Source organism: Dermochelys coriacea, chromosome 10 (assembly GCF_009764565.3).
Source record: "Dermochelys coriacea isolate rDerCor1 chromosome 10, rDerCor1.pri.v4, whole genome shotgun sequence".
NCBI lineage: Eukaryota > Metazoa > Chordata > Testudines > Dermochelyidae > Dermochelys > Dermochelys coriacea.
The window spans coordinates 81,622,469-81,644,678 of NC_050077.1; the positions used below are offsets into that span (position 1 = coordinate 81,622,469).

General features: G+C 51.9%; 1 protein-coding gene across 10 annotated transcripts in view; it reads left to right on the top strand.

The window, feature by feature from the left end:
* Window positions 1-319: 319 nt before the first annotated feature.
* The window catches only part of MAP2K5 (mitogen-activated protein kinase kinase 5), a 209,842-nt gene continuing 187,951 nt past the window's right edge, over window positions 320-22,210 (top strand). For 5 of the 10 annotated variants that reach the window (XR_006274573.1, XR_006274574.1, XM_038419773.2 and 2 more), the window contains exons 1-3: window positions 321-596; window positions 12,997-13,045; window positions 20,407-20,474. Coding sequence is in view for 8 of the 10 variants with exons in the window: in XM_038419773.2 (XP_038275701.1) it covers window positions 462-596; window positions 12,997-13,045; window positions 20,407-20,474 (252 nt within the window). In the remaining 2 variants the exon portion in view is untranslated. Of the gene's footprint in view, window positions 597-10,028; window positions 10,071-12,996; window positions 13,046-19,679; window positions 19,760-20,406; window positions 20,475-22,210 lie in introns of those variants that run through there. The other 5 variants (XM_043493329.1, XM_043493328.1, XM_038419771.2 and 2 more) reach the window with 5 other exon arrangements.

Genomic DNA, 22,210 nt, shown 5'->3' on the forward strand with positions numbered 1-22,210 from the left:
GGGCTGAGGGGTGCAGGGGGGAGGGGGCCAGGGGCCGAGGGGCGCAGTGGGGAGAGGGCTCGAGGCCTGAGGGGTGCAGTGAGGAGGCCTGAGGGGCCGAGGGGTGCAGTGGGGAGGGCTGAGAGGCGCAGTGTTGAGGGGGCCAGGGGCCGAGGGGCGCAGTGGGGAGACCTGAGGGGCACAGTGGGGAGGGGGCTCGGGGCCGAGGGGCGCAGTGGGGAGCAGGGGAGGGGGCTCGGGGCAGCCTGGGGCCGAGGGGCGCAGTGGGGAGGGCTCGGGGCCGCCCCTCCCCAGCCTGGCGCCGCCTCCCCGCTTTTCCGGTCCCGCGGTTTGGTTCCGGTGCAGGCCGGGCCGCTGCTCGCGGAGGGGAGGCGGCAGCTCCGGCCAGCGGCGCATCGACCCCGGCGAGAGCCGCTCCCGGCCGGGCTGCGGGCCCCCAGCATGTGAGCCGCCGCGGGGGGATGCTCGTACCCGGCTGCGGCCCGCCCCGCGCCATGGAGAGCCCGCCGCTCGTCATCCGCATCACCATCCCGGCCGGCGGCGCCGTGGACTGGACCGTCCACCCCGCGCCGCAGCTGCTCTTCAGGGACGTGCTGGTAAATCCGGCCCGCTCCTCCCCTCCCCCTTCTTCCCCCCCGGGGTGCTGGGCTCCCCCTCCCCCTCCCCCTCCCCTCGGGGCGCCCGGCTCCTCCCCTCCCCCTTCTTCCCCCCCCGGGGTGCTGGGCTCCTCCTCCCCTCGGGGCGCCCGGCTCCTCCCCTCCCCCTTCTTCCCCCCCGGGGTGCTGGGCTCCCCCTCCCCCTCCCCTCGGGGCGCCCGGCTCCTCCCCTCCCCCGTCTTCCCCCCCCGGGGTGCTGGGCTCCCCCTCCCCTTCCCCTGGGGGTGACCGTCTTCTCCCCTCCCCCTTCTTCCCCCCCCGGGGTGCTGGGCTCCTCCTCCCCTTCCCCTCGGGGCGCCCGTCTTCTCCCCTCCCCCTTCTTCCCCCCCCGGGGTGCTGGGCTCCCCCTCCCCTCGGGGCGCCCGGCTCCTCCCCTCCCCCTTCTTCCCCCCCCCAGGGTGCTGGGCTCCCCCTCCCCCTTCCCTCGGGGCGCCCGGCTTCTCCCCTCCCCCTACTTCCCCCCCCCGGGGTGCTGGGCTCCCCCTCCCCTCGGGGCGCCCGGCTCCTCCCCTCCCCCTTCTTCCCCCCCGGGGTGCTGGGCTCCCCCTCCCCCTCCCCTCGGGGCGCCCGGGTTCTCCCCTCCCCCTTCTTCCCCCCCCGGGGTGCTGGGCTCCCCCTCCCCTTCCCCTGGGGGTGACCGTCTTCTCCCCTCCCCCTTCTCCCCCCCCCGGGGTGCTGGGCTCCCCCTCCCCTTCCCCTGGGGGTGACCGTCTTCTCCCCTCCCCCTTCTTCCCCCCCCGGGGTGCTGGGCTCCCCCTCCCCTTCCCCTGGGGGTGACCGTCTTCTCCCCTCCCCCTTCTTCCCCCCCCCGGGGTGCTGGGCTCCCCCTCCCCTCGGGGCGCCCGGCTTCTCCCCTCCCCCTTCTTCCCCCCCCGGGGTGCTGGGCTCCCCCTCCCCTCGGGGCGCCCGGCTCCTCCCCTCCCCCTTCTTCCCCCCCCGGGGTGCTGGGCTCCCCCTCCCCTCGGGCGCCCGGCTCCTCCCCTCCCCCTTCTTCCCCCCCCCCCGGGGTGCTGGGCTCCTCCTCCCCTCGGGGCGCCCGGCTTCTCCCCTCCCCCTTCTTCCCCCCCCCCGGGTTGTTGGGCTCCTCCTCCCCTCGGGGCGCCCGGCTCCTCCCCTCCCCCTTCTTCCCCCCCCCAGGGTGCTGGGCTCCCCCTCCCCCTTCCCTCGGGGCGCCCGGCTTCTCCCCTCCCCCTACTTCCCCCCCCGGGGTGCTGGGCTCCCCCTCCCCTCGGGGCGCCCGGCTCCTCCCCTCCCCCTTCTTCCCCCCCGGGGTGCTGGGCTCCCCCTCCCCCTCCCCTCGGGGCGCCCGGCTCCTCCCCTCCCCCTTCTTCCCCCCCCGGGGTGCTGGGCTCCCCCTCCCCTTCCCCTGGGGGTGACCGTCTTCTCCCCTCCCCCTTCTTCCCCCCCCGGGGTGCTGGGCTCCCCCTCCCCTTCCCCTGGGGGTGACCGTCTTCTCCCCTCCCCCTTCTTCCCCCCCCGGGGTGCTGGGCTCCCCCTCCCCTTCCCCTGGGGGTGACCGTCTTCTCCCCTCCCCCTTCTTCCCCCCCCCGGGGTGCTGGGCTCCTCCTCCCCTCGGGGCGCCCGGCTTCTCCCCTCCCCCTTCTTCCCCCCCCGGGGTGCTGGGCTCCCCCTCCCCTCGGGGCGCCCGGCTCCTCCCCTCCCCCTTCTTCCCCCCCCGGGGTGCTGGGCTCCCCCTCCCCTCGGGGCGCCCGGCTCCTCCCCTCCCCCTTCTTCCCCCCCCCGGGGTGCTGGGCTCCTCCTCCCCTCGGGGCGCCCGGCTTCTCCCCTCCCCCTTCTTCCCCCCCCCCGGGTTGTTGGGCTCCTCCTCCCCTCGGGGCGCCCGGCTTCTCCCCTCCCCCTTCTTCCCCCCCCCCCCGGGTTGTTGGGCTCCCCCTCCCCTCGGGGCGCCCGGCTTCTCCCCTCCCCCTTCTTCCCTCCCCCGGGGTGCTGGGCTCCCCCTCCCCTCGGGGCGCCCGGCTCCTCCCCTCCCCCTTCTTCCCCCCCGGGGTGCTGGGCTCCCCCTCCCCCTCCCCTCGGGGCGCCCGGCTTCTCCCCTCCCCCTTCTTCCCCCCCGGGGTGCTGGGCTCCCCCTCCCCTCGGGGCGCCCGGCTCCTCCCCTCCCCCTTCTTCCCCCCCCCCGGGGTGCTGGGCTCCTCCTCCCCTCGGGGCGCCCGGCTCCTCCCCTCCCCCTTCTTCCCCCCCCGGGGTGCTGGGCTCCCCCTCCCCTCGGGGCGCCCGGCTTCTCCCCTCCCCCTTCTTCCCCCCCCGGGGTGCTGGGCTCCTTCTCCCCCTCCCCTCGGGGCGCCCGGCTTCTCCCCTCCCCCTTCTTCCCCCCCCCAGGGTGCTGGGCTCCCCCTCCCCTCGGGGCGCCCGGCTCCTCCCCTCCCCCTTCTTCCCCCCCGGGGTGCTGGGCTCCCCCTCCCCCTCCCCTCGGGGCGCCCGGCTTCTCCCCTCCCCCTTCTTCCCCCCCCGGGGTGCTGGGCTCCCCCTCCCCTCGGGGCGCCCGGCTCCTCCCCTCCCCCTTCTTCCCCCCCCCGGGGTGCTGGGCTCCCCCTCCCCTCGGGGCGCCCGGCTCCTCCCCTCCCCCTTCTTCCCCCCCCGGGTGCTGGGCTCCCCCTCCCCTCGGGGCGCCCGGCTCCTCCCCTCCCCCTTCTTCCCCCCCCGGGGTGCTGGGCTCCTCCTCCCCCTTCCCTCGGGGCGCCCGGCTTCTCCCCTCCCCCTACTTCCCCCCCCCGGGGTGCTGGGCTCCTCCTCCCCTCGGGGCGCCCGGCTTCTCCCCTCCCCCTTCTTCCCCCCCCGGGGTGCTGGGCTCCTCCTCCCCTCGGGGCGCCCGGCTCCTCCCCTCCCCCTTCTTCCCCCCCCCCCCGGGGTGCTGGGCTCCCCCTCCCCTTCCCCTGGGGGTGACCGTCTTCTCCCCTCCCCCTTCTTCCCCCCCCGGGGTGCTGGGCTCCCCCTCCCCTCGGGGCGCCCGGCTCCTCCCCTCCCCCTTCTTCCCCCCCCGGGGTGCTTGGCTCCCCCTCCCCTCGGGGCGCCCGGCTCCTCCCCTCCCCCTTCTTCCCCCCCCGGGTGCTGGGCTCCTCCTCCCCTCGGGGCGCCCGGCTTCTCCCCCTCCCCCTTCTTCCCCCCCCGGGGTGCTGGGCTCCTCCTCCCCTCGGGGCGCCCGGCTTCTCCCCTCCCCCTTCTTCCCCCCCCGGGGTGCTGGGCTCCTCCTCCCCTCGGGGCGCCCGGCTTCTCCCCTCCCCCTTCTTCCCCCCCCGGGGTGCTGGGCTCCTCCTCCCCTCGGGGCGCCCGGCTTCTCCCCTCCCCCTTCTTCCCCCCCCGGGGTGCTGGGCTCCCCCTCCCCCTTCCCTCGGGGCGCCCGGGTTCTCCCCTCCCCCTTCTTCCCCCCCGGGGTGCTGGGCTCCCCCTCCCCTCGGGGCGCCCGGCTCCTCCCCTCCCCCTTCTTCCCCCCCCGGGGTGCTGGGCTCCCCCTCCCCTCAGGGCGCCCGGCTCCTCCCCTCCCCCTTCTTCCTCCCCCCCGGGGTGCTGGGCTCCTTCTCCCCTCGGGGCGCCCGGCTTCTCCCCTCCCCCTTCTTCTCCCCCCCCGGGGTGCTGGGCTCCTTCTCCCCTCGGGCGCCCGGCTTCTCCCCTCCCCCTTCTTCCCCCCCCCGGGGTGCTGGGCTCCTGTCTCCCCTTCCCCTGGGGGTGACCGGCTTCTCCCCTCCCCCTTCTTCCCCCCCCCGGGGTGCTGGGCTCCCCCTCCCCCTTCCCTCAGGGCGCCCGGGTTCTCCCCTCCCCCTTCTTCCCCCCCCGGGGTGCTGGGCTCCCCCTCCCCTCGGGGCGCCCGGCTTCTCCCCTCCACCTTCTTCCCCCCCCGGGGTGCTGGGCTCCTCCTCCCCTCGGGGCGCCCGGCTTCTCCCCTCCCCCTTCTTCCCCCCCCCGGGGTGCTGGGCTCCTCCTCCCCTCGGGGCGCCCGGCTTCTCCCCTCCCCCTTCTTCCCCCCCCCGGGTGCTGGGCTCCTCCTCCCCTCGTGGCGCCCGGCTTCTCCCCTCCCCCTTCTTCCCCCCCCCGGGGTGCTGGGCTCCCCCTCCCCCTTCCCTCGGGGCGCCCGGGTTCTCCCCTCCCCCTTCTTCCCCCCCCGGGGTGCTGGGCTCCCCCTCCCCTCAGGGCACCCGGCTTCTCCCCTCCCCCTTCTTCCCCCCCCGGGGTGCTGGGCTCCCCCTCCCCTCGGGGCGCCCGGCTCCTCCCCTCCCCCTTCTTCCCCCCCCGGGGTGCTGGGCTCCTCCTCCCCTCGGGGCGCCCGGCTTCTCCCCTCCCCCTTCTTCCCCCCCGGGGTGCTGGGCTCCCCCTCCCCTCGGGGCGCCCGGCTTCTCCCCTCCCCCTTTTTCCCCCCCCCCGGGGTGCTGGGCTCCTCCTCCCCTCGGGGCGCCCGGCTTCTCCCCTCCCCCTTCTTCCCCCCCCGGGGTGCTGGGCTCCCCCTCCCCTCGGGGCGCCCGGCTTCTCCCCTCCCCCTACTTCCCCCCCCGGGGTGCTGGGCTCCCCCTCCCCCTTCCCTCGGGGCGCCCGGGTTCTCCCCTCCCCCTTCTTCCCCCCCCGGGGTGCTGGGCTCCCCCTCCCCTCGGGGCGCCCGGCTTCTCCCCTCCCCCTTCTTCCCCCCCCCGGGGTGCTGGGCTCCTCCTCCCCTCGGGGCGCCCGGCTTCTCCCCTCCCCCTTCTTCCCCCCCCGGGGTGCTGGGCTCCCCCTCCCCCTTCCCTCGGGGCGCCCGGGTTCTCCCCTCCCCCTTCTTCCCCCCCCGGGGTGCTGGGCTCCCCCTCCCCTCGGGGCGCCCGGCTTCTCCCCTCCCCCTTCTTCCCCCCCCGGGGTGCTGGGCTCCTCCTCCCCTCGGGGCGCCCGGCTTCTCCCCTCCCCCTTCTTCCCCCCCCGGGGTGCTGGGCTCCTCCTCCCCTCGGGGCGCCCGGCTTCTCCCCTCCCCCTTCTTCCCCCCCCGGGGTGCTGGGCTCCCCCTCCCCCGGGGCGCCCGGCTTCTCCCCTCCCCCTTCTTCCCCCCCCGGGGTGCTGGGCTCCCCCTCCCCTCGGGGCGCCCGGCTTCTCCCCTCCCCCTTCTTCCCCCCCCCCCCGGGGTGCTGGGCTCCTCCTCCCCTCGGGGCGCCCGGCTTCTCCCCTCCCCCTTCTTCCCCCCCCCCCCGGGGTGCTGGGCTCCTTCTCCCCTCGGGGCGCCCGGCTTCTCCCCTCCCCCTTCTTCCCCCCCCCCGGGGTGCTGGGCTCCTTCTCCCCTCGGGGCGCCCGGCTTCTCCCCTCCCCCTTCTTCCCCCCCCGGGGTGCTGGGCTCCCTTCTCCCCTCCCCCTTCGCCCCCCCCGGGGTGCTGGGCTCCTTCTCCCCTCGGGGCGCCCGGCTTCTCCCCTCCCCCTTCTTCCCCCCCCCCGGGGTGCTGGGCTCCTCCTCCCCTCGGGGCGCCCGGCTTCTCCCCTCCCCCTACTTCCCCCCCCCGGGGTGCTGGGCTCCTCCTCCCCTCGGGGCGCCCGGCTTCTCCCCTCCCCCTTCTTCCCCCCCCCGGGGTGCTGGGCTCCCCCTCCCCCTTCCCTCGGGGCGCCCGGGTTCTCCCCTTCCCCTTCTTCCCCCCCCGGGGTGCTGGGCTCCCCCTCCCCTCGGGGCGCCCGGCTCCTCCCCTCCCCCTTCTTCCCCCCCCGGGGTGCTGGGCTCCTTCTCCCCTCGGGGCGCCCGGCTTCTCCCCTCCCCCTTCTTCCCCCCCCCGGGGTGCTGGGCTCCTTCTCCCCTCGGGGCGCCCGGCTTCTCCCCTCCCCCTTCTTCCCCCCCCCGGGGTGCTGGGCTCCTTCTCCCCTCGGGGCGCCCGGCTTCTCCCCTCCCCCTTCTTCCCCCCCCGGGGTGCTGGGCTCCCGTCTCCCCTTCCCCTGGGGGTGACCGTCTTCTCCCCTCCCCCTTCGCCCCCCCCGGGGTGCTGGGCTCCTTCTCCCCTCGGGGCGCCCGGCTTCTCCCCTCCCCCTTCTTCCCCCCCCCGGGGTGCTGGGCTCCTCCTCCCCTCGGGGCGCCCGGCTTCTCCCCTCCCCCTTCTTCCCCCCCCGGGGTGCTGGGCTCCTTCTCCCCTCGGGGCGTCCGGCTTCTCCCCTCCCCCTTCTTCCCCCCCCCGGGGTGCTGGGCTCCTCCTCCCCTCGGGGCGCCCGGCTTCTCCCCTCCCCCTTCTTCCCCCCCCCGGGGTGCTGGGCTCCCGTCTCCCCTCGGGGCGCCCGGCTTCTCCCCTCCCCCTTCTTCCCCCCCGGGGTGCTGGGCTCCCGTCTCCCCTCGGGGCGCCCGGCTTCTCCCCTCCCCCTTCTTCCCCCCCCCGGGGTGCTGGGCTCCTCCTCCCCTCGGGGCGCCCGGCTTCTCCCTTCCCCCTTCTTCCCCCCCCCCGGGGTGCTGGGCTCCCCCTCCCCTCGGGGCGCCCGGCTTCTCCCCTCCCCCTTCTTCCCCCCCCGGGGTGCTGGGCTCCCGTCTCCCCTTCCCCTGGGGGTGACCGTCTTCTCCCCTCCCCCTTCGCCCCCCCCCCGGGGTGCTGGGCTCCCCCTCCCCTCGGGGCGCCCGGCTTCTCCCCTCCCCCTTCGCCCCCCCTCAGGGTGCCCGGCTTTCCTTTACCCTCCCCACCCCTTCGGGGTGCCCGGCTTCTTCCCTCCTCCTCCCTCTCTACTCCCCCCCACCACACTGGTGTTTGGATTTTCCCCTCTCTCCTTCTCCCCATCGGGATGCCCAGCTTCCCCTTCCCTTATCCTCCCCGGGGGTGCCCAGCTTCTTCCCTCCTTCACACCTCCCCCATGGCACCCACCTTCCTCCCCTCCTCAAGGCCCCCCAAGTCCTCAGCTTCTTCCTAAGTCTCCCTGGGGTGCCTGGGCCAGCTTCCCAAAGTTCCCTCCTGTCTCTCCTCCCACCGGGATGCTCAGCTTGGAGTGGGACCCAGGACTTGTTCATGCCTTTCCCTTCCACCAGGGTGCTAAAGCAGTGGTTTTCAACCTGTGGTCCACAGACTCCTCGGGGTCTGCAAACTATGGCTAAGATTTCCAAAGGGGTCCACATTTCCATTTGAAATTGTTTAGGGGTCTGCAAATGAAATATGGTTGAAAACCACTGCACTAAAGCACAACAGCCCCTTAGCGTCAGCAAGCAGGGTTGCACTGTGGATACAGATTCTTTATCCTTCCCATGACTGTCCATAGGAAAATTCGGGGGATGAGGTTGGGAGCAGTAGCCAAAAGATTCTTTACTAATGTAATGGGATTTTAGGTCTCAGTGGGAGGACATTGATCTAGAAGCTGCCTTACTCAGGACATGTGGGATGTGACAAATGGAAACACTGATTAATTAGACAATATTTATCGTATCCTACCCACCTTGTCTCTCTAATATCCTGGAACCACATGGCTACAATAACACTGCATCCAACAATATTTACAGTAACTTTAAATGCCTCTTTAGTCAATTTACTATAACTTAAACCAGTTTGTAAACAGACACACTGTTGAAGCTAAGTGGGGAGGGATAGGTATTTTCCAGGTAGGGCTTTCTGAGGCCTGGTGTACACTTTGAAGTTTTACTGATTGTTGATAAATTGTATAGTCAATTGTTTGATCACACTTTGGTTTGTTATTTCATTATAAAAAATACTCAAGAGACCAAATAACCAGTGTCTGTCAGGTTTATTGATATAGTACACAAAAAAGATTCTATAGGATACCGGTCTCTGAAGAGCATTTCTGTGCAGCGGTATTACATTCACCTTATGCAGAAGGTGTGCTCCCCAAGTTACACATTTCAGCTGGTATTATTTGTATGATTTTACAAGTTACGCACTTCTTTACATGTCACTAAAATTCAGCCTATCAGTTTGGCCCCTAACTACTTGTTCTGTTCCTTTCTTATTTTTATTTGGATACTACTATTTCAGCTACTGGTCCGTGAAGGTAATTCACTAGCTTGTACTAAGACATAGAACGAATGTATCTTGATTTTGACAAGTTTCCTATCTGCTTGTGCCAAATGCTTGCTTCAGCAAATGCAAGATGCTATGGGAAACTTAGCATAAGTTTTAGACTATGTCACTGTTACAGAATTTGTGCTTACTGGTATCAGTGCTTAATGCATAGTAATAGATACATAGATAGATAAATGGTACAGACAATACATATTATTAATGAGATATATTTATATGCTAGTCAGCATATATTAGTCAACAGAGATATAACTTTTTCCTTTTAGAGGTATGATTTTTTTTTAACCAGTTTGTGTGACACCAGAAAAATCCCTAAAATGGATACAGTTATACAAGTATAAAGATGCCTTATAGCTGTAACACTTATTCACCTTCGCATCCTGGAATACGTTATGTAAGCACTTTTATAAAGTATAATTATGTTCGCACATGGAGGTTGTATCGCTTTAGCTATACTGGTATTATTAAAGTGGTACAACTTTTATGTATAAACAAGCCCTTAATGAGCTGAAATTAAGTGGTCAGGTGGACACCTTGAAAAGTACTAACAATAACATTTATAGGGTCTCTTTCTCAGAGGTGCTGAGCATGCAAAACTCCGGATGAAGTAAGCAGGAGCAGCAGATGCTCAGCATCTCTGAAAATCAGAAAACTATTAATTTAATGTGCATTGTGAATGTGCTGGGTATGGTACAAAACAGATTAAGACTAGGTTCATACCCCAAGGAGGTTAAAAATTTGTAGAAGCAACACAAATCAGAACACAGTATATCAGGTTATTTAACACAGGATGCTGCAGGATCTTTATTTTTTTTTAAATAAAGTGATTTTTTTCCTAAATTTAGCTTCTTTACTCTTTGAAATCCAAAGCTGTCTCCTTAATACCTAAATCCTTCTTTGAAAATGAGATTTAAGCTCCTGAATCAGTTTGGTATTGCAATGCTGAGCACAGCAACACCTTAATATCTTTAAAAATCTGAGTCCTAATGCCTAGTGTGCTGTTCTACAAACTAATCCATGCCCCCATTAAGTTTAATATTCAGTTGTTATATTCCTGTTTAAGGATTGCACCTTGAAAGAGCACTGATAATTAGCGGAATGGTACAGATATGTTTGTTTAAAAGATGAAATAATCATGAAGACCTTAATTCAGAAAGGTACTTAAGGCCTATCTTTCAGCACTACATGGTCCCACAGAATTGGGACTCCTCAGATGTTTAAAATTAGACTCATACTTAAACACCTTGCTGAGTTGGGACTTAAGTGCTACTGTTTGGAACACCACTGCAAGTGATTTTCTGTGTATATCAATTTTGCAGACTTTGAAGTTATCAGTAAACAGATTTATTTAAAGATTTTTCACTACTAAGTGGATTACAGTGCACTGATTTTTTTCATTAATCTGTCTAGATTCACATGCTGTCCCATCACCATGGAGTCTGAACACCTTAAGGAGCAGGTCTTGTATTTCTCTCACTTACACTGATGAGAATTCCATAGAATTACACTGGTGTAAAAGCTGGTTTAAGTGTAAGGAGGAGAATGAGGCCTCTGGTATCTAACAGCCAGGCAAACCCTGCTACAAGCAATAGGTTTTAAATGTTCAGTTTTCTTTCCTTATAGATACAAATTGTTTTACAATCCTCCACAGAACAGTTTTGACAGATTTCTTGTTTAGTCTACCATTTTCTGACTCTTCTCTTCATTGTTAATGGCCTTACGTTTTGTTGGATAAAACACCAGTTGTTCTATACACTGATTACTTGAACATTTGTCTGCAAGATTTATAGGATTTTATTGTTTGTGAGTTGTGGGGATTCTCCATTCCAACATCACTTATGGTAGCCTGCTGAAAGTTAGGATATCGTGAGTTTGGGTCAATGAGAGAGAGAGAGAGCTTCAAAATGTTATAGTGCAAGGGTTCTTACACGTCAAGTGAAAAGATTCTTAACCCCAGATCAATTTTATGAATTCACGTTTTAAAGTTTGGTGTTTCATCTGGTGCATTGACTTAATAGCAAGGTGGGACACTGAGCAGAGTAAAGATACCTTACCAATAATTCACTGAAACAGGTTTGTGATCTACTCCACTTTTACAGATCTTAAATTAATGGATTTAGATTTTTCAGGCTTTTTTTTTTTCAGATCATAATGTAAAATGTGAACTTTAAGCTGAAAATATAAAGCAGGCTAGTAACCTGAGAGTGATGGTAAATCATAATTTTGGGAGTCTAGAGCCTGAGATGGAGTTCTTTCAGCTCTCAGATATGGTCCTTTCTCAGAGCCCACACATCCTCTCCTCACATATATGCTGCTGGTAGACCCCCAAAGCTTGTGACGGTTTAACTAAAATATATTTTTATATTGGTTCAATTGAAATTTGTCTCTGCAGGGATTTGCAGGGTTTAAGCATCTCAATTTTAAAAAGCAATTTTAGTTAAACCACTGCAAGTTTTGTGTGTAGACAAGACCTTAGTTCTTTGTACTGAATTTGTACAGTTAGACTGTAACCTCTTGCAGAGAGAGATTATATCTTCTTAAGTATTCTGTAGAACATCTACTGTTCTCTAGAAATAAGAGAATTCTTTGTGTTTAATTAACACCACACTGAGGTTTGTGTTGCCTAAATTTTTGTGATTTTTTGACTGTGCAAAGTTTCCATGGAATCATTGTCATCTGTATTGCACATCCTCTGTCTGTTGTTTAAACAGTAGTATATAAAGGTAATTTATTTTAACACATCTAAGATAAAAAAGCAAGAAATAGTTATATATCTATAATTTGGCCAGTTAACTCTTTACTGATATATTTGCTGCATTTTCATTATATTAATTATCCCATTTTAAATATTGCATCTCCCATTTCATTTCTTAGTTTTATTCAGAGGGGAAAAAAGAAAAATAACGGGACCGTGATTACTGAGGGTCCCATCATGTGATATGCTGAGCACTCCAAGGTGTATAATATTTATTACTGAGAGTCCCATCATGTGAGATGCTGAGTACTCCAAAGTGTATAACATTTATTTGCAATAAATAATGTTGTTCATTTATTCCTGACCTGTTTGTGACAATGTCAGTGAAAAGCTTGCATGACATGAGAAATCAGACAGCAGGCAGGAAAAATCATGCTATGCATGTATGCCATACCCCACATGACATATTGCAAACTCACTGACAGATGACAACACGCAGACGAGAAGGCCTGCATGAATTGATCTTCCACTGAATTTTGAGTAACTTTGCAATACCCAAGGCAGTTTTTGATCTGAAAAAAAAAAGTTATACTGTAACATAGAAAATGTGTTTAAAATATTAGACACAAAAATGCACCATTTGGGACAGAAATGTTCAGGCAAGGGCAAAACCCCCCCCTTTTTAAAATAAAACACGCTGCCCAGTGTGTAGATGAGAAATATTTACACTTCTTTGATACTTTGGCCTTTATACTTTGGCCTCATTTCTTACTGGACAACCAGTGCGTTTTTGTTATTTCAGACCAACTATGAATCCACTCATGTATTTATGCAGGATTTAAACTTCAATTAAAATAAAATAATAATACTAAAAACTTTATCGCTCATATGGTTGCAGAGAGAATCTTCCAAATGTAAACCAGAGCTTTCTGGTGAGCCTGCTGCAGGCATCACTAATGCATCCCTATCCTTCAAAGCTTTCCTGTGCAGTAACAGAGTGAAATCAACAAGATTTTAGTTATTGTCCTGTCTGCCGTTCAGATCCATAGATGCCAGTGCTGGGGGTGCTGTTGCACCCCCTGGCTTCAAGTGGTTTCCATCATATACAGGGTGTACAGTTTAGTTCAGTGGCTCTCAGCACCCCCATTATAAAAGTTGTACCAGCACTCCTGTTCAGATCCATGTGGGCAGCAGAGGTAGGCACAACAGCTACTTATGGTTGGGGAGAAGGACCAGAAAACAGAAGCTGAGCAAGTTATAAAGTAGTGAACCACTCTCTCCCCAACAGTAGGGATGGTTTGGGGTAGAAAGAGAGAGCACTCCTTCTCAAGTACAGAAATGATTTATAAACCTCCATTTATATCACTTGCCTTGAAGAGTTCCACATGCATTTTTCGTACCTTAAGGACAAAATAAACTCTTTACATTGCAAGAAAAAGTAAAATGGAATATTTGTTCTGAAGTTATGATGAAGTGATTTAAATACTGTTCTGTCCTCTAGGGGGCATAGGGAGGAGGAAGGGGGAGACTGATTGAAACTGCTTTGAATCGTATGCTAAAAGTTTGGGGGAGAGGGGTTTAAAGTCTCTTTTCTCTGTAATAGAGGAATAGTTAAGTTTAATGTACTCTGAAATGTCTCAAGCACTTCTAGTTAGAAATATGGCTTATTCTGTCCTATGTCATTGTTTAGGATGTCATTGGACAGGTTTTGCCTGATGCAACAACAACAGCATTTGAATGTAAGTACAGCTTATTTAATTTCTGTCTGCAGTATGTCTGGCATGGGCTCCTCTGCTCACATTATGCAGTTGTCATTTTTTAAATAAATAATGTTTATGTTCATTATATGTTACAGTTAAATATTTATAAATTAATGCAAGTTTAATGATGATACCGAGCTAAGTAATATTTTATTATTTAATTACATCTTGAGTGAGCATATCTCTACAATATAGCTTTAATTACCAACGTGACCTTATCGTGCTCTGACTCCTCACTGCAATTATATGGCTTGAATTAAATGAAAAGAATAAAGTACCTGTAGATCTAGGATTGTAATTTGAAAATTTAATTCTCACTTTAAAAAACAATAGAGCTGCAAAGTGCAGCTTTTAAAAGAAATATGGTACAAAATGTAGAATAATACCAGACATGGGAGCATAGCAATTGCTGCATTGAAACCTCGGCTCAACTAGATTTGGGACTTTTCCTTTTTAATTCAGTGGAGACTGACCATATTATGGAGAATGAACCCTTGGTTTTGACTGGGAAAGGAGTTTTCTGCATACTACATCCGCTGCAGGTTGTTGAGGCGAGAGAAGAATAATGATTGCTGAGATCTTATCCTACTTATGCTCTTGTCTGAGTAGATGATCTCTTTTCTCATATGTGAAGATAAGTGTCATAACATCACAGTCAGGTTCAGTGCATGTAGTGTTATGGGGTGACTGCCTCTATTACCTTGAAATCAGCTGTTTCTTTGGATCTAGGAAGATGATATCCAGTGTTCATAAGGCTGGATTTGACAGTTGTAGCACAGGTGTTGAGGGCCTCCACAATAACAGGGAAAAAGAAAAGGAGTACTTGTGGCACCTTAGAGACTAACAAATTTATTTGAGCATAAGCTTTTGTGAGCTACAGCTCACTTCATCGGATGCATTTGGTGGAAGGAGGTAGCAATTTCTTCCCATTAGAAGGATGCTCATGAGATGCCAAGTTATTCGTTTTCCTTCCTTCCTGTACAAGTTAGAGATGTTGGCCAACTTATCTACATTCTTCCTTTTTCTTTTCTTTGTTTTGATGATGGAGGAATGGCTGGGCCAAACGTGAGCCATACTATGATCCTGTATTCCAGGTCACAACATCCCTTTCAGGGCCTGCCACGCCCTGGGGACAGGACCTGTCACCCTCCCCAAGGACCTTGGTTTCAGTAGGGAAGTATGTAAAGGGGGCTAGGGGAGGGATCTTTTGCACTAATGGGGAGGCTGTGACATGGGGGCTGAAGGGGGCATGGGGAATATTTAAGGCGTACTGTTCTATGCTTGCTTTTAATTCCTGAAACCTTTTAGTACCGTGTAATAACGCTTAATAAAATGGTGTCGCCTGAATAAACTGGGGTTTTTTTCATAGTTTATACATGGGGTTTTTTATATGGGATCATTTGAGGTATTTTATTAATATAAATGTAATAAGTAAAAACATTTTTAGTGGATAAAACGTAATAAGAAATTTAAAAAAAAAATGAAAAATTGCAAAAAAATAAAAAGTTCACAGGGCTCTATAAGTAGGCCAAGATCCTACTGTAATTGAAGTCTGTAGAAAGCTCTCATTTACTCCATTGATGCAGATTTGGGACTGATACTGACTTGCTTATTTTCTTTCCTTCTTTCCTTTTGTAACTCTTTGCACTCTTTTGTCTTTTTTGGTTCCCATGGCATTGTTTTCAAGAAGAATAATTTGTGAAGGGCAGTCAAACTTCTCTGCCTCAGGCAATAAGATCAGAGGTCTATTTAAGAGTGGATAGGCTTTCTAGTGCTCCTTTCTAATATTTTAATTATCATGGGTCTGTGCTAGAGGAAAAGTTCCACCAATTTTCTGCAAAAGGTTTGCCCTGGTAGAAATGGGTCTACACAAAGAGCCATGGGATGTTGCATCTGGTTTGTGAATCTGCATGCTGTGTATTGATGCTGGAAGTGAAAGAATATATATGATGGAAGGTAAGGTGCAGAGTACTTGGATGTGTTGTGCTTGATGGATAATCATGGGCATAGAAAATTAAAGGAAACAATTGTTTTGTGAGCCTTCGAGTGCTTTTGTTGCTTTTACGCCACATTTTTGTTTTTAACTAAAAAACGTATCCTGTGGATAAGAACTGTGTTTGTAAATGTCCATTTCCCCCGAGTCTGGGACATGTGCCCTTCCCCATTGTAAAACCTAGGACTTGCTATAGGGACCTGAGCAAAACCAGGCTCTAGATCTTACCATTTCTTTTATGATTTGTTGATTTTTGTTACCTATTTCCCATATCACAGATTAGCTTTGTTTGAACTTCATGCACCAGTAAGAGTCCCTGCAATCAGAGCAGTAGCCCATATTAATGGTACCATGTGTAGAACTTTCCTGGAAATACACATCTGCTGCTGTGCTTTCAGTTCATGTCTCTAGTCTGTCATTTACATCTGCACAAAACTATTTCCCCTGCCATTTAACTGGCATCTAAAATATGTTATGTATATTGATGCTTGATTTCCTGGTTACTCTATCCATATCAAATGCCTAGATTTTACTGGCATAAATGTCCTTCTCACCTGTTTGATTACTTTCCAGTCATGGATAATTGCCAGCTAGTATAGTCTCCTCTACTGTTTGTTTAGTTGTTGTTATCTACACTGTGTCATCCATTGCAGCCTCTACCTGGGGCTGTGCTTCTTCTACCATTGGACCTTTTATGTGGATTTCACCATTGTATTACACGGTGCTACAAATAAAATGACTAACAACATATGGCCTGTTATGATCCTTTTATCCAAACTCTGCCATTTTGTGCATTTGTGACACACTACAGATTTTGCGAAGATTGCTTCATAATATTTGTTTACCATCTGCTGCACTCTATTTGGTATCTTGCTAGGATTTTTTCCTCCATTTTAAGTGACATTAGCAAAATCCAGCCAGTACATAGGCTTTTTGGTTCTACTTTTGCTTCCCTAATGTGCTGGAAAATCATATTGTTGTACTCTAGGCAAGTAGACAAGCTTGAAATTCTTCTCTCTGAATCAGTGCATCATCTATAGCCAGTTTGGAGGCTATACCCAGTTATGTTTTTTGGTAGGATGGCAAAAGAATCTCTGCATTTAACATGAGACATATAGTCTCTGATTAAGAAAAAATTGTCCTGATTGTTTTAGACTTGCTTCCTTTTAATACCTTCTTTCATCGGTACGTTTGTATCTTTCCTGTATTCTTCATGTAACTGTAAGGAGTCTTCACAGTTCTGAGTACTCTGAAGCTATTTTCATATCATTTGAATCTAATCCTGTGTGACCTGGAGATCTGAGGATGTTCTTCCAGTGGGCTGTGTGAGTTCATCAGCTACAGCCTTCGGTGTTTCTAACGTCAATTTTTTTCCCCGTGAGCCTGACTTGTTTAACAACTTTGGGCTTTTTCTGTCTTTTAAATATATTTTTTGCTCATCTACTTTTACTTCTGATCCCCTCTCTGCTTACAGTGCTTTCATTGTGGTCACTATTCTAACAACAGTTTTCTTCAGTGTTTCTGATTCTCATGCTAGAACAACTTTGTTTTCAGCCAAGTTGTAGTTTTACAAACCTCTCCTCCCTTTTCTTTCTCTTATATGCTTTCAGATAAGGAAACATTCAGTTTCAATTCAGTAACTCTTCCAAGTCTTTTCATTGTTCTTGACTCGATACAGGTTGGTAAGTCTAGAGAGCGTTTTTAGCAGCCTGGAAACTTACTAGTTAAATTTCCATGCGTCCTCAAGACTATTACAGAAGGTAGCTGTGCCATCCACTTTTCCGTTCAAAGCCATCTTTCCAGTGTCTTGTGTTTCCGCTCTGGTAGATTTATAAACTCTAGCTCTCTAAGTATTTTCAGTTACATACTTCCACACTGTTATTTCTTCCCCTCTGAGCTCTTTTTGCTCTTTTTCATTATTGCTTTGGAGTTTTCTGCTAGATTTTTCAAAAAAGAATGAACACCTTCCTTTGCTCAACTAATTTAGATCTTTTGCTGAACTAATGTGTGTAATTATGAGTAGAGGTTAATTTTCGTCCAGGGAAATATTCACACTTTTTGTGATGTTCTGTGCAAAGGCTGTGATTTTTTTAAAAAGGGACTTAAGCGAGTCGGACATCCATCTCCCATCAGCTTCCAATGAGAATTGGGTGCCTAGGTCTCTTTGAAAATCCCAGCTCAAAATCACGTGTGGTTGATTTCTCCTCCCTCTTCCCACCCCCGCCTACAAATATACATGCATTTAATATTGCCACATTTTTGTGCTTAAAAATTTAAGTGTCTTATGGAAAGCAGTTTAGAAAGACCACTGTGTCCGAGGCTCTATCTGTGGTATGAGCTAGGTGTATAATTCCCCTGCTAGTGTCCGCATATGTTTGCTAGCACTCATTGAGCTAGCATGAGTCTAAATAGCAGCGTCCCCATGATACAAACCCACTGGTTTCAGGTGGGTTTGTACGTACTCAGCAGAGCTCAGCCGTGCCTTTGCTGCCACTACCCATAATATTGCAGCTATACTATTTATACCGCTATTTATGCTTGTACTACATCAAATAAATATGAGCAGGGGAGTCCGCTGAGTCATACCATAGGTGTAGAATCATAGAATCATAGAATATCAGGGTTGGAAGGGACCCCAGAAGGTCATCTAGTCCAACCCCCTGCTCAAAGCAGGACCAAGTCCCAGTTAAATCATCCCAGCTAGGGCTTTGTCAAGCCTGACCTTAAAAACCTCTAAGGAAGGAGATTCTACCACCTCCCTAGGTAACGCATTCCAGTGTTTCACCACCCTCTTAGTGAAAAAGTTTTTCCTAATATCCAATCTAAACCTCCCCCATTGCAACTTGAGACCATTACTCCTCGTTCTGTCATCTGCTACCATTGAGAACAGTCTAGAGCCATCCTCTTTGAAACCCCCTTTCAGGTAGTTGAAAGCAGCTATCAAATCCCCCCTCATTCTTCTCTTCTGCAGACTAAACAATCCCAGCTCCCTCAGCCTCTCCTCATAAGTCATGTGCTCTAGACCCCTAATCATTTTCGTTGCCCTTCGTTGTACTCTTTCCAATTTATCCACATCCTTCCTGTAGTGTGGGGCCCAAAACTGGACACAGTACTCCAGATGAGGCCTCACCAGTGTCGAATAGAGGGGAACGATCACGTCCCTCGATCTGCTCGCTATGCCCCTACTTATACAACCCAAAATGCCATTGGCTTTCTTGGCAACAAGGGCACACTGCTGACTCATATCCAGCTTCTCGTCCACTGTCACCCCTAGGTCCTTTTCCGCAGAACTGCTGCCGAGCCATTCGGTCCCTAGTCTGTAGCGGTGCATTGGATTCTTCCATCCTAAGTGCAGGACCCTGCATTTATCCTTATTGAACCTCATTAGATTTCTTTTGGCCCAATCCTCCAATTTGTCTAGGTCCTTCTGTATCCTATCCCTCCCCTCCAGCGTATCTACCACTCCTCCCAGTTTAGTATCATCCGCAAATTTGCTGAGAGTGCAATCCACACCATCCTCCAGATCATTTATGAAGATATTGAACAAAACGGGCCCCAGGACCGACCCCTGGGGCACTCCACTTGACACCGGCTGCCAACTAGACATGGAGCCATTGATCACTACCCGTTGAGCCCGACAATCTAGCCAGCTTTCTACCCACCTTATAGTGCATTCATCCAGCCCATACTTCCTTAACTTGCTGACAAGAATGCTGTGGGAGACCGTGTCAAAAGCTTTGCTAAAGTCAAGAAACAATACATCCACTGCTTTCCCTTCATCCACAGAACCAGTAATCTCATCATAAAAGGCGATTAGATTAGTCAGGCATGACCTTCCCTTGGTGAATCCATGCTGACTGTTCCTGATCACTTTCCTCTCCTCTAAGTGCTTCAGGATTGATTCTTTGAGGACCTGCTCCATGATTTTTCCAGGTGTAGTAAAAGGAAAATCCAATTTCCAAATCTGGGGAAACATAAATGTTAAAGGAATATTGTATCCTAATTGTACAAACTTCAGAAAGAAAGAGCAATGTTAAATCATGGCAGGCAAAGATGAGAAACAAATCAATCAAAAGGTAAATCAGTAAAAAATTATATATTGCTACAGATTGAGAGTGGGGTTCTGATCTATCTATCTGATTACTTGTGCATCACGCATCACAAGAGTGTTTGAGTACCTCACAATTGTTAATGGAGATCAGAATCCTGCCTTATGCCTTTGGAAAACTTATTCCAGTGTTAGATCCTAATTTAAAATATATATATGTTAAAATCCCTTGCTTTACATAAGCCTTTCTGAATCTTCTTGTTCTTTCCTCTGCATCCAATACTGTAGCAGCATCTTCCCTTATGTCACAAGGTATGCAGTTCTGTGTGTGTATGCATGTCTGTACCATAGCTCTTATTACAGAGGTGTGATTACAGTGCACTATTCATGAACCACTCATTCTCTTCTCCCACAGTTGTACTGTGCACAAATCCTCCCAGACAAACGTGCATGCACACTAAGTTTGGCACTAGTCTAAACTGATGTGTGTATATATGGACATAAAAATGAATGATCATGTGTTGGTTTAATTTTTTTTAAAGGTAAAGCTACTGTTTTTATTAGGTTTGATAGAAACCTATGCTTCCTGATGGGTATCAGGAAGAAGAAGCATGACAAGGGGCCGATGAGCATGAGACAGGAAAGAATTCATGTAAGGACAGAATATTTTAGAATAAGAAGGATAGAGTGGTAAGAAAATAGATCAAGTTTTTGGTATTATGTTTTTTCTTTCAACAAAACTGAATACACTTAATTCCATCTTGGGAGACCTAGACCCATTAAGAAACCACTCAATCTTCACTCCGACTTTACAGTGTCACTAGAATGACTTAATAGATTTGCATAAGGAGTAATACACTGTGCATAGACTGGAATTCCACAGGGAGGTTCTGCTAGCATCGTAAATTGTGAGAGCAAAGTTTCGAGTGCTTTGTTCTTGTTCCCGCTCTTAAAATGTAATTATAGCCTCTGTTTATGTGCATTTAGGATTACTTTGGTATATGCGGTTAGAGAATGTTCTCTTGTCATCCTTTTGTGCTCTTGCGTCTCAAGTCCTTCAGCTGCTTGGTCTTGTTTTCCTCACTTGTTTCTTCTACATCACATGTCTAGGCCCCAGACGACGACGATGTCAACAGTCATTTCAAGGTTCTGGGCTTTTTGTGTAATTGGCTTGCTCGTTCTGTTTATTTTCATTTGTTTGTAGAAGTTCTGTTGTTCAGGTAGAGTAAACAGGCATAATTGATTTATTAAAAACTGTAAATAGCTTTTCACTTAATGAATGTAATACTTTTTTATCAGATGAAGATGAGGACGGTGATCGGATTACTGTTAGAAGTGATGAAGAAATGAAAGCCATGCTATCCTATGTAGGTATATTGTAACAAGTGGCGAATGTTTTTCATGCTTTTCAATTTTCCTGTAATTTTATCCATTATTCTGCTTGAATTGAAGTGTTAAAAATAAACAAAAATAATCATAATATATTCCTGTATTATGCGGAGGTGGTGGGGTTTTGTTTTTTTGTTTTTTGGGTTTTTTTTGTTTTTTGAAAATCACATGGAGTTGTGGGCATGCTTGACATTTTTTAAAAAGTTGTACACTTACTGATCATATGATGAACATTAAGAATAATGCATCTTAATGACTTTTGCATTAGGTATAGTGCAGGCTAAATGGACTATCAATTTCTTGTATTTTTTATGCAGTACTTAAAGTAACGGCTCATTAAAAATGAACCCCTGGGCTCTAAAAAATTTTCCGAATCTACTTTCATCTGGAGACTATTTAACCCCTCCTAACAGAAGAGTTACACTGTAGCTGCAGGCTCAATATGCACAGAAGATTTAAAGATGTATTTCCGGTATTTTTAGATGTACAAAAAAAACTAAAAGCAAAACCAGTAACTTATTGAATCACAATTATTTTAACTCATTTTAGCTACATTTATCTTTCATGTTGTAAATTTAAGTGAAAATTTCCATTTAACACTTGCTTTCAAATGAAATGGATGAACAGGAAAATAACCAATAGTTTTATGGATCTTTTCTGTTAAGATGGATATTAAGTGCTAAAATCCACTTTTTTGCCAAAACATATTTTTTTTGTTTTCTGTTTATTTCTTAACTTCGAATGTTGCAAAATTAACTACTGTACAGCCATTGAAGTACCAGTCATCTGACTACAGATACCTTTTGTGTGGGATATAATGCTTTAGCTTAGTTTAGAATTCTCATCAGAAATATACCAGCTGCTGTTTTGTTATCAAGGCTTATTTTAGGTGGCAACTATTTCCCCCAAAGCATAGAAACATAGAAAATTCGGGTTGGAAGAGATCTCAGGAGGTCATCTAGTCCAACCCCTGCTCAAAGTGGGACCAACACCAACTAAATCATCCCAGCCAGGGCTTTGTCAAGCTGGGTCTTAAAAACCTCTAAGGAGGGAGATTCCACCACCTCCATAGGTAACCCATTCCAGTGCTTCACCACCCTCCTAGTGAAATAGTTTTTTCCTAATATCCAAACTAGACCTCCACCACTGCAATTTGAGACCATCCTCTTTGGAACCCCCCCTTCAGGTAGTTGAAGGCTTCTGTCATATCCCGTGCTCATTCTTCTCTTCTGCAAACTAAATAAGCCCAATTCCCTCAGCCTCTCCTCATAAGTCATGTGCTTCAGCCCCCAAATCATTTTTGTTGCCTTCCGCTGGACTCTCTCAAATTTGTTCACATCCTTTCTGTAGTGGGGGGCCGAAAATTGGACACCATTGCCGAATAGAGGGGATCGCCACAAGTTTTCAAAGATAATGGCCAATGGCTCTGCAATCACATCAGCCAACTCCCTCAGCCCTCTCGGATGCATTATATCCAGCCCCATGGACTTGTGCATGTCCAGCTTTTCTAAGTAGTCCTTAACCTGTTCTTTCACCACTGAGGGCTGCTCACCTCCTCCCCATACTGTGCTGCCGAGTGCAGCAGTCTGGGAGCTGACCTTGTCTGTGAAGAGCGAGGCAAAAAAAGCATTGCGTACTTCGGCTTTTTCCACATCATCTGTCACTAGGTTGCCTCTCCCATTCAGTAAGGGTCCCACACTTTCCCGGACCTTCT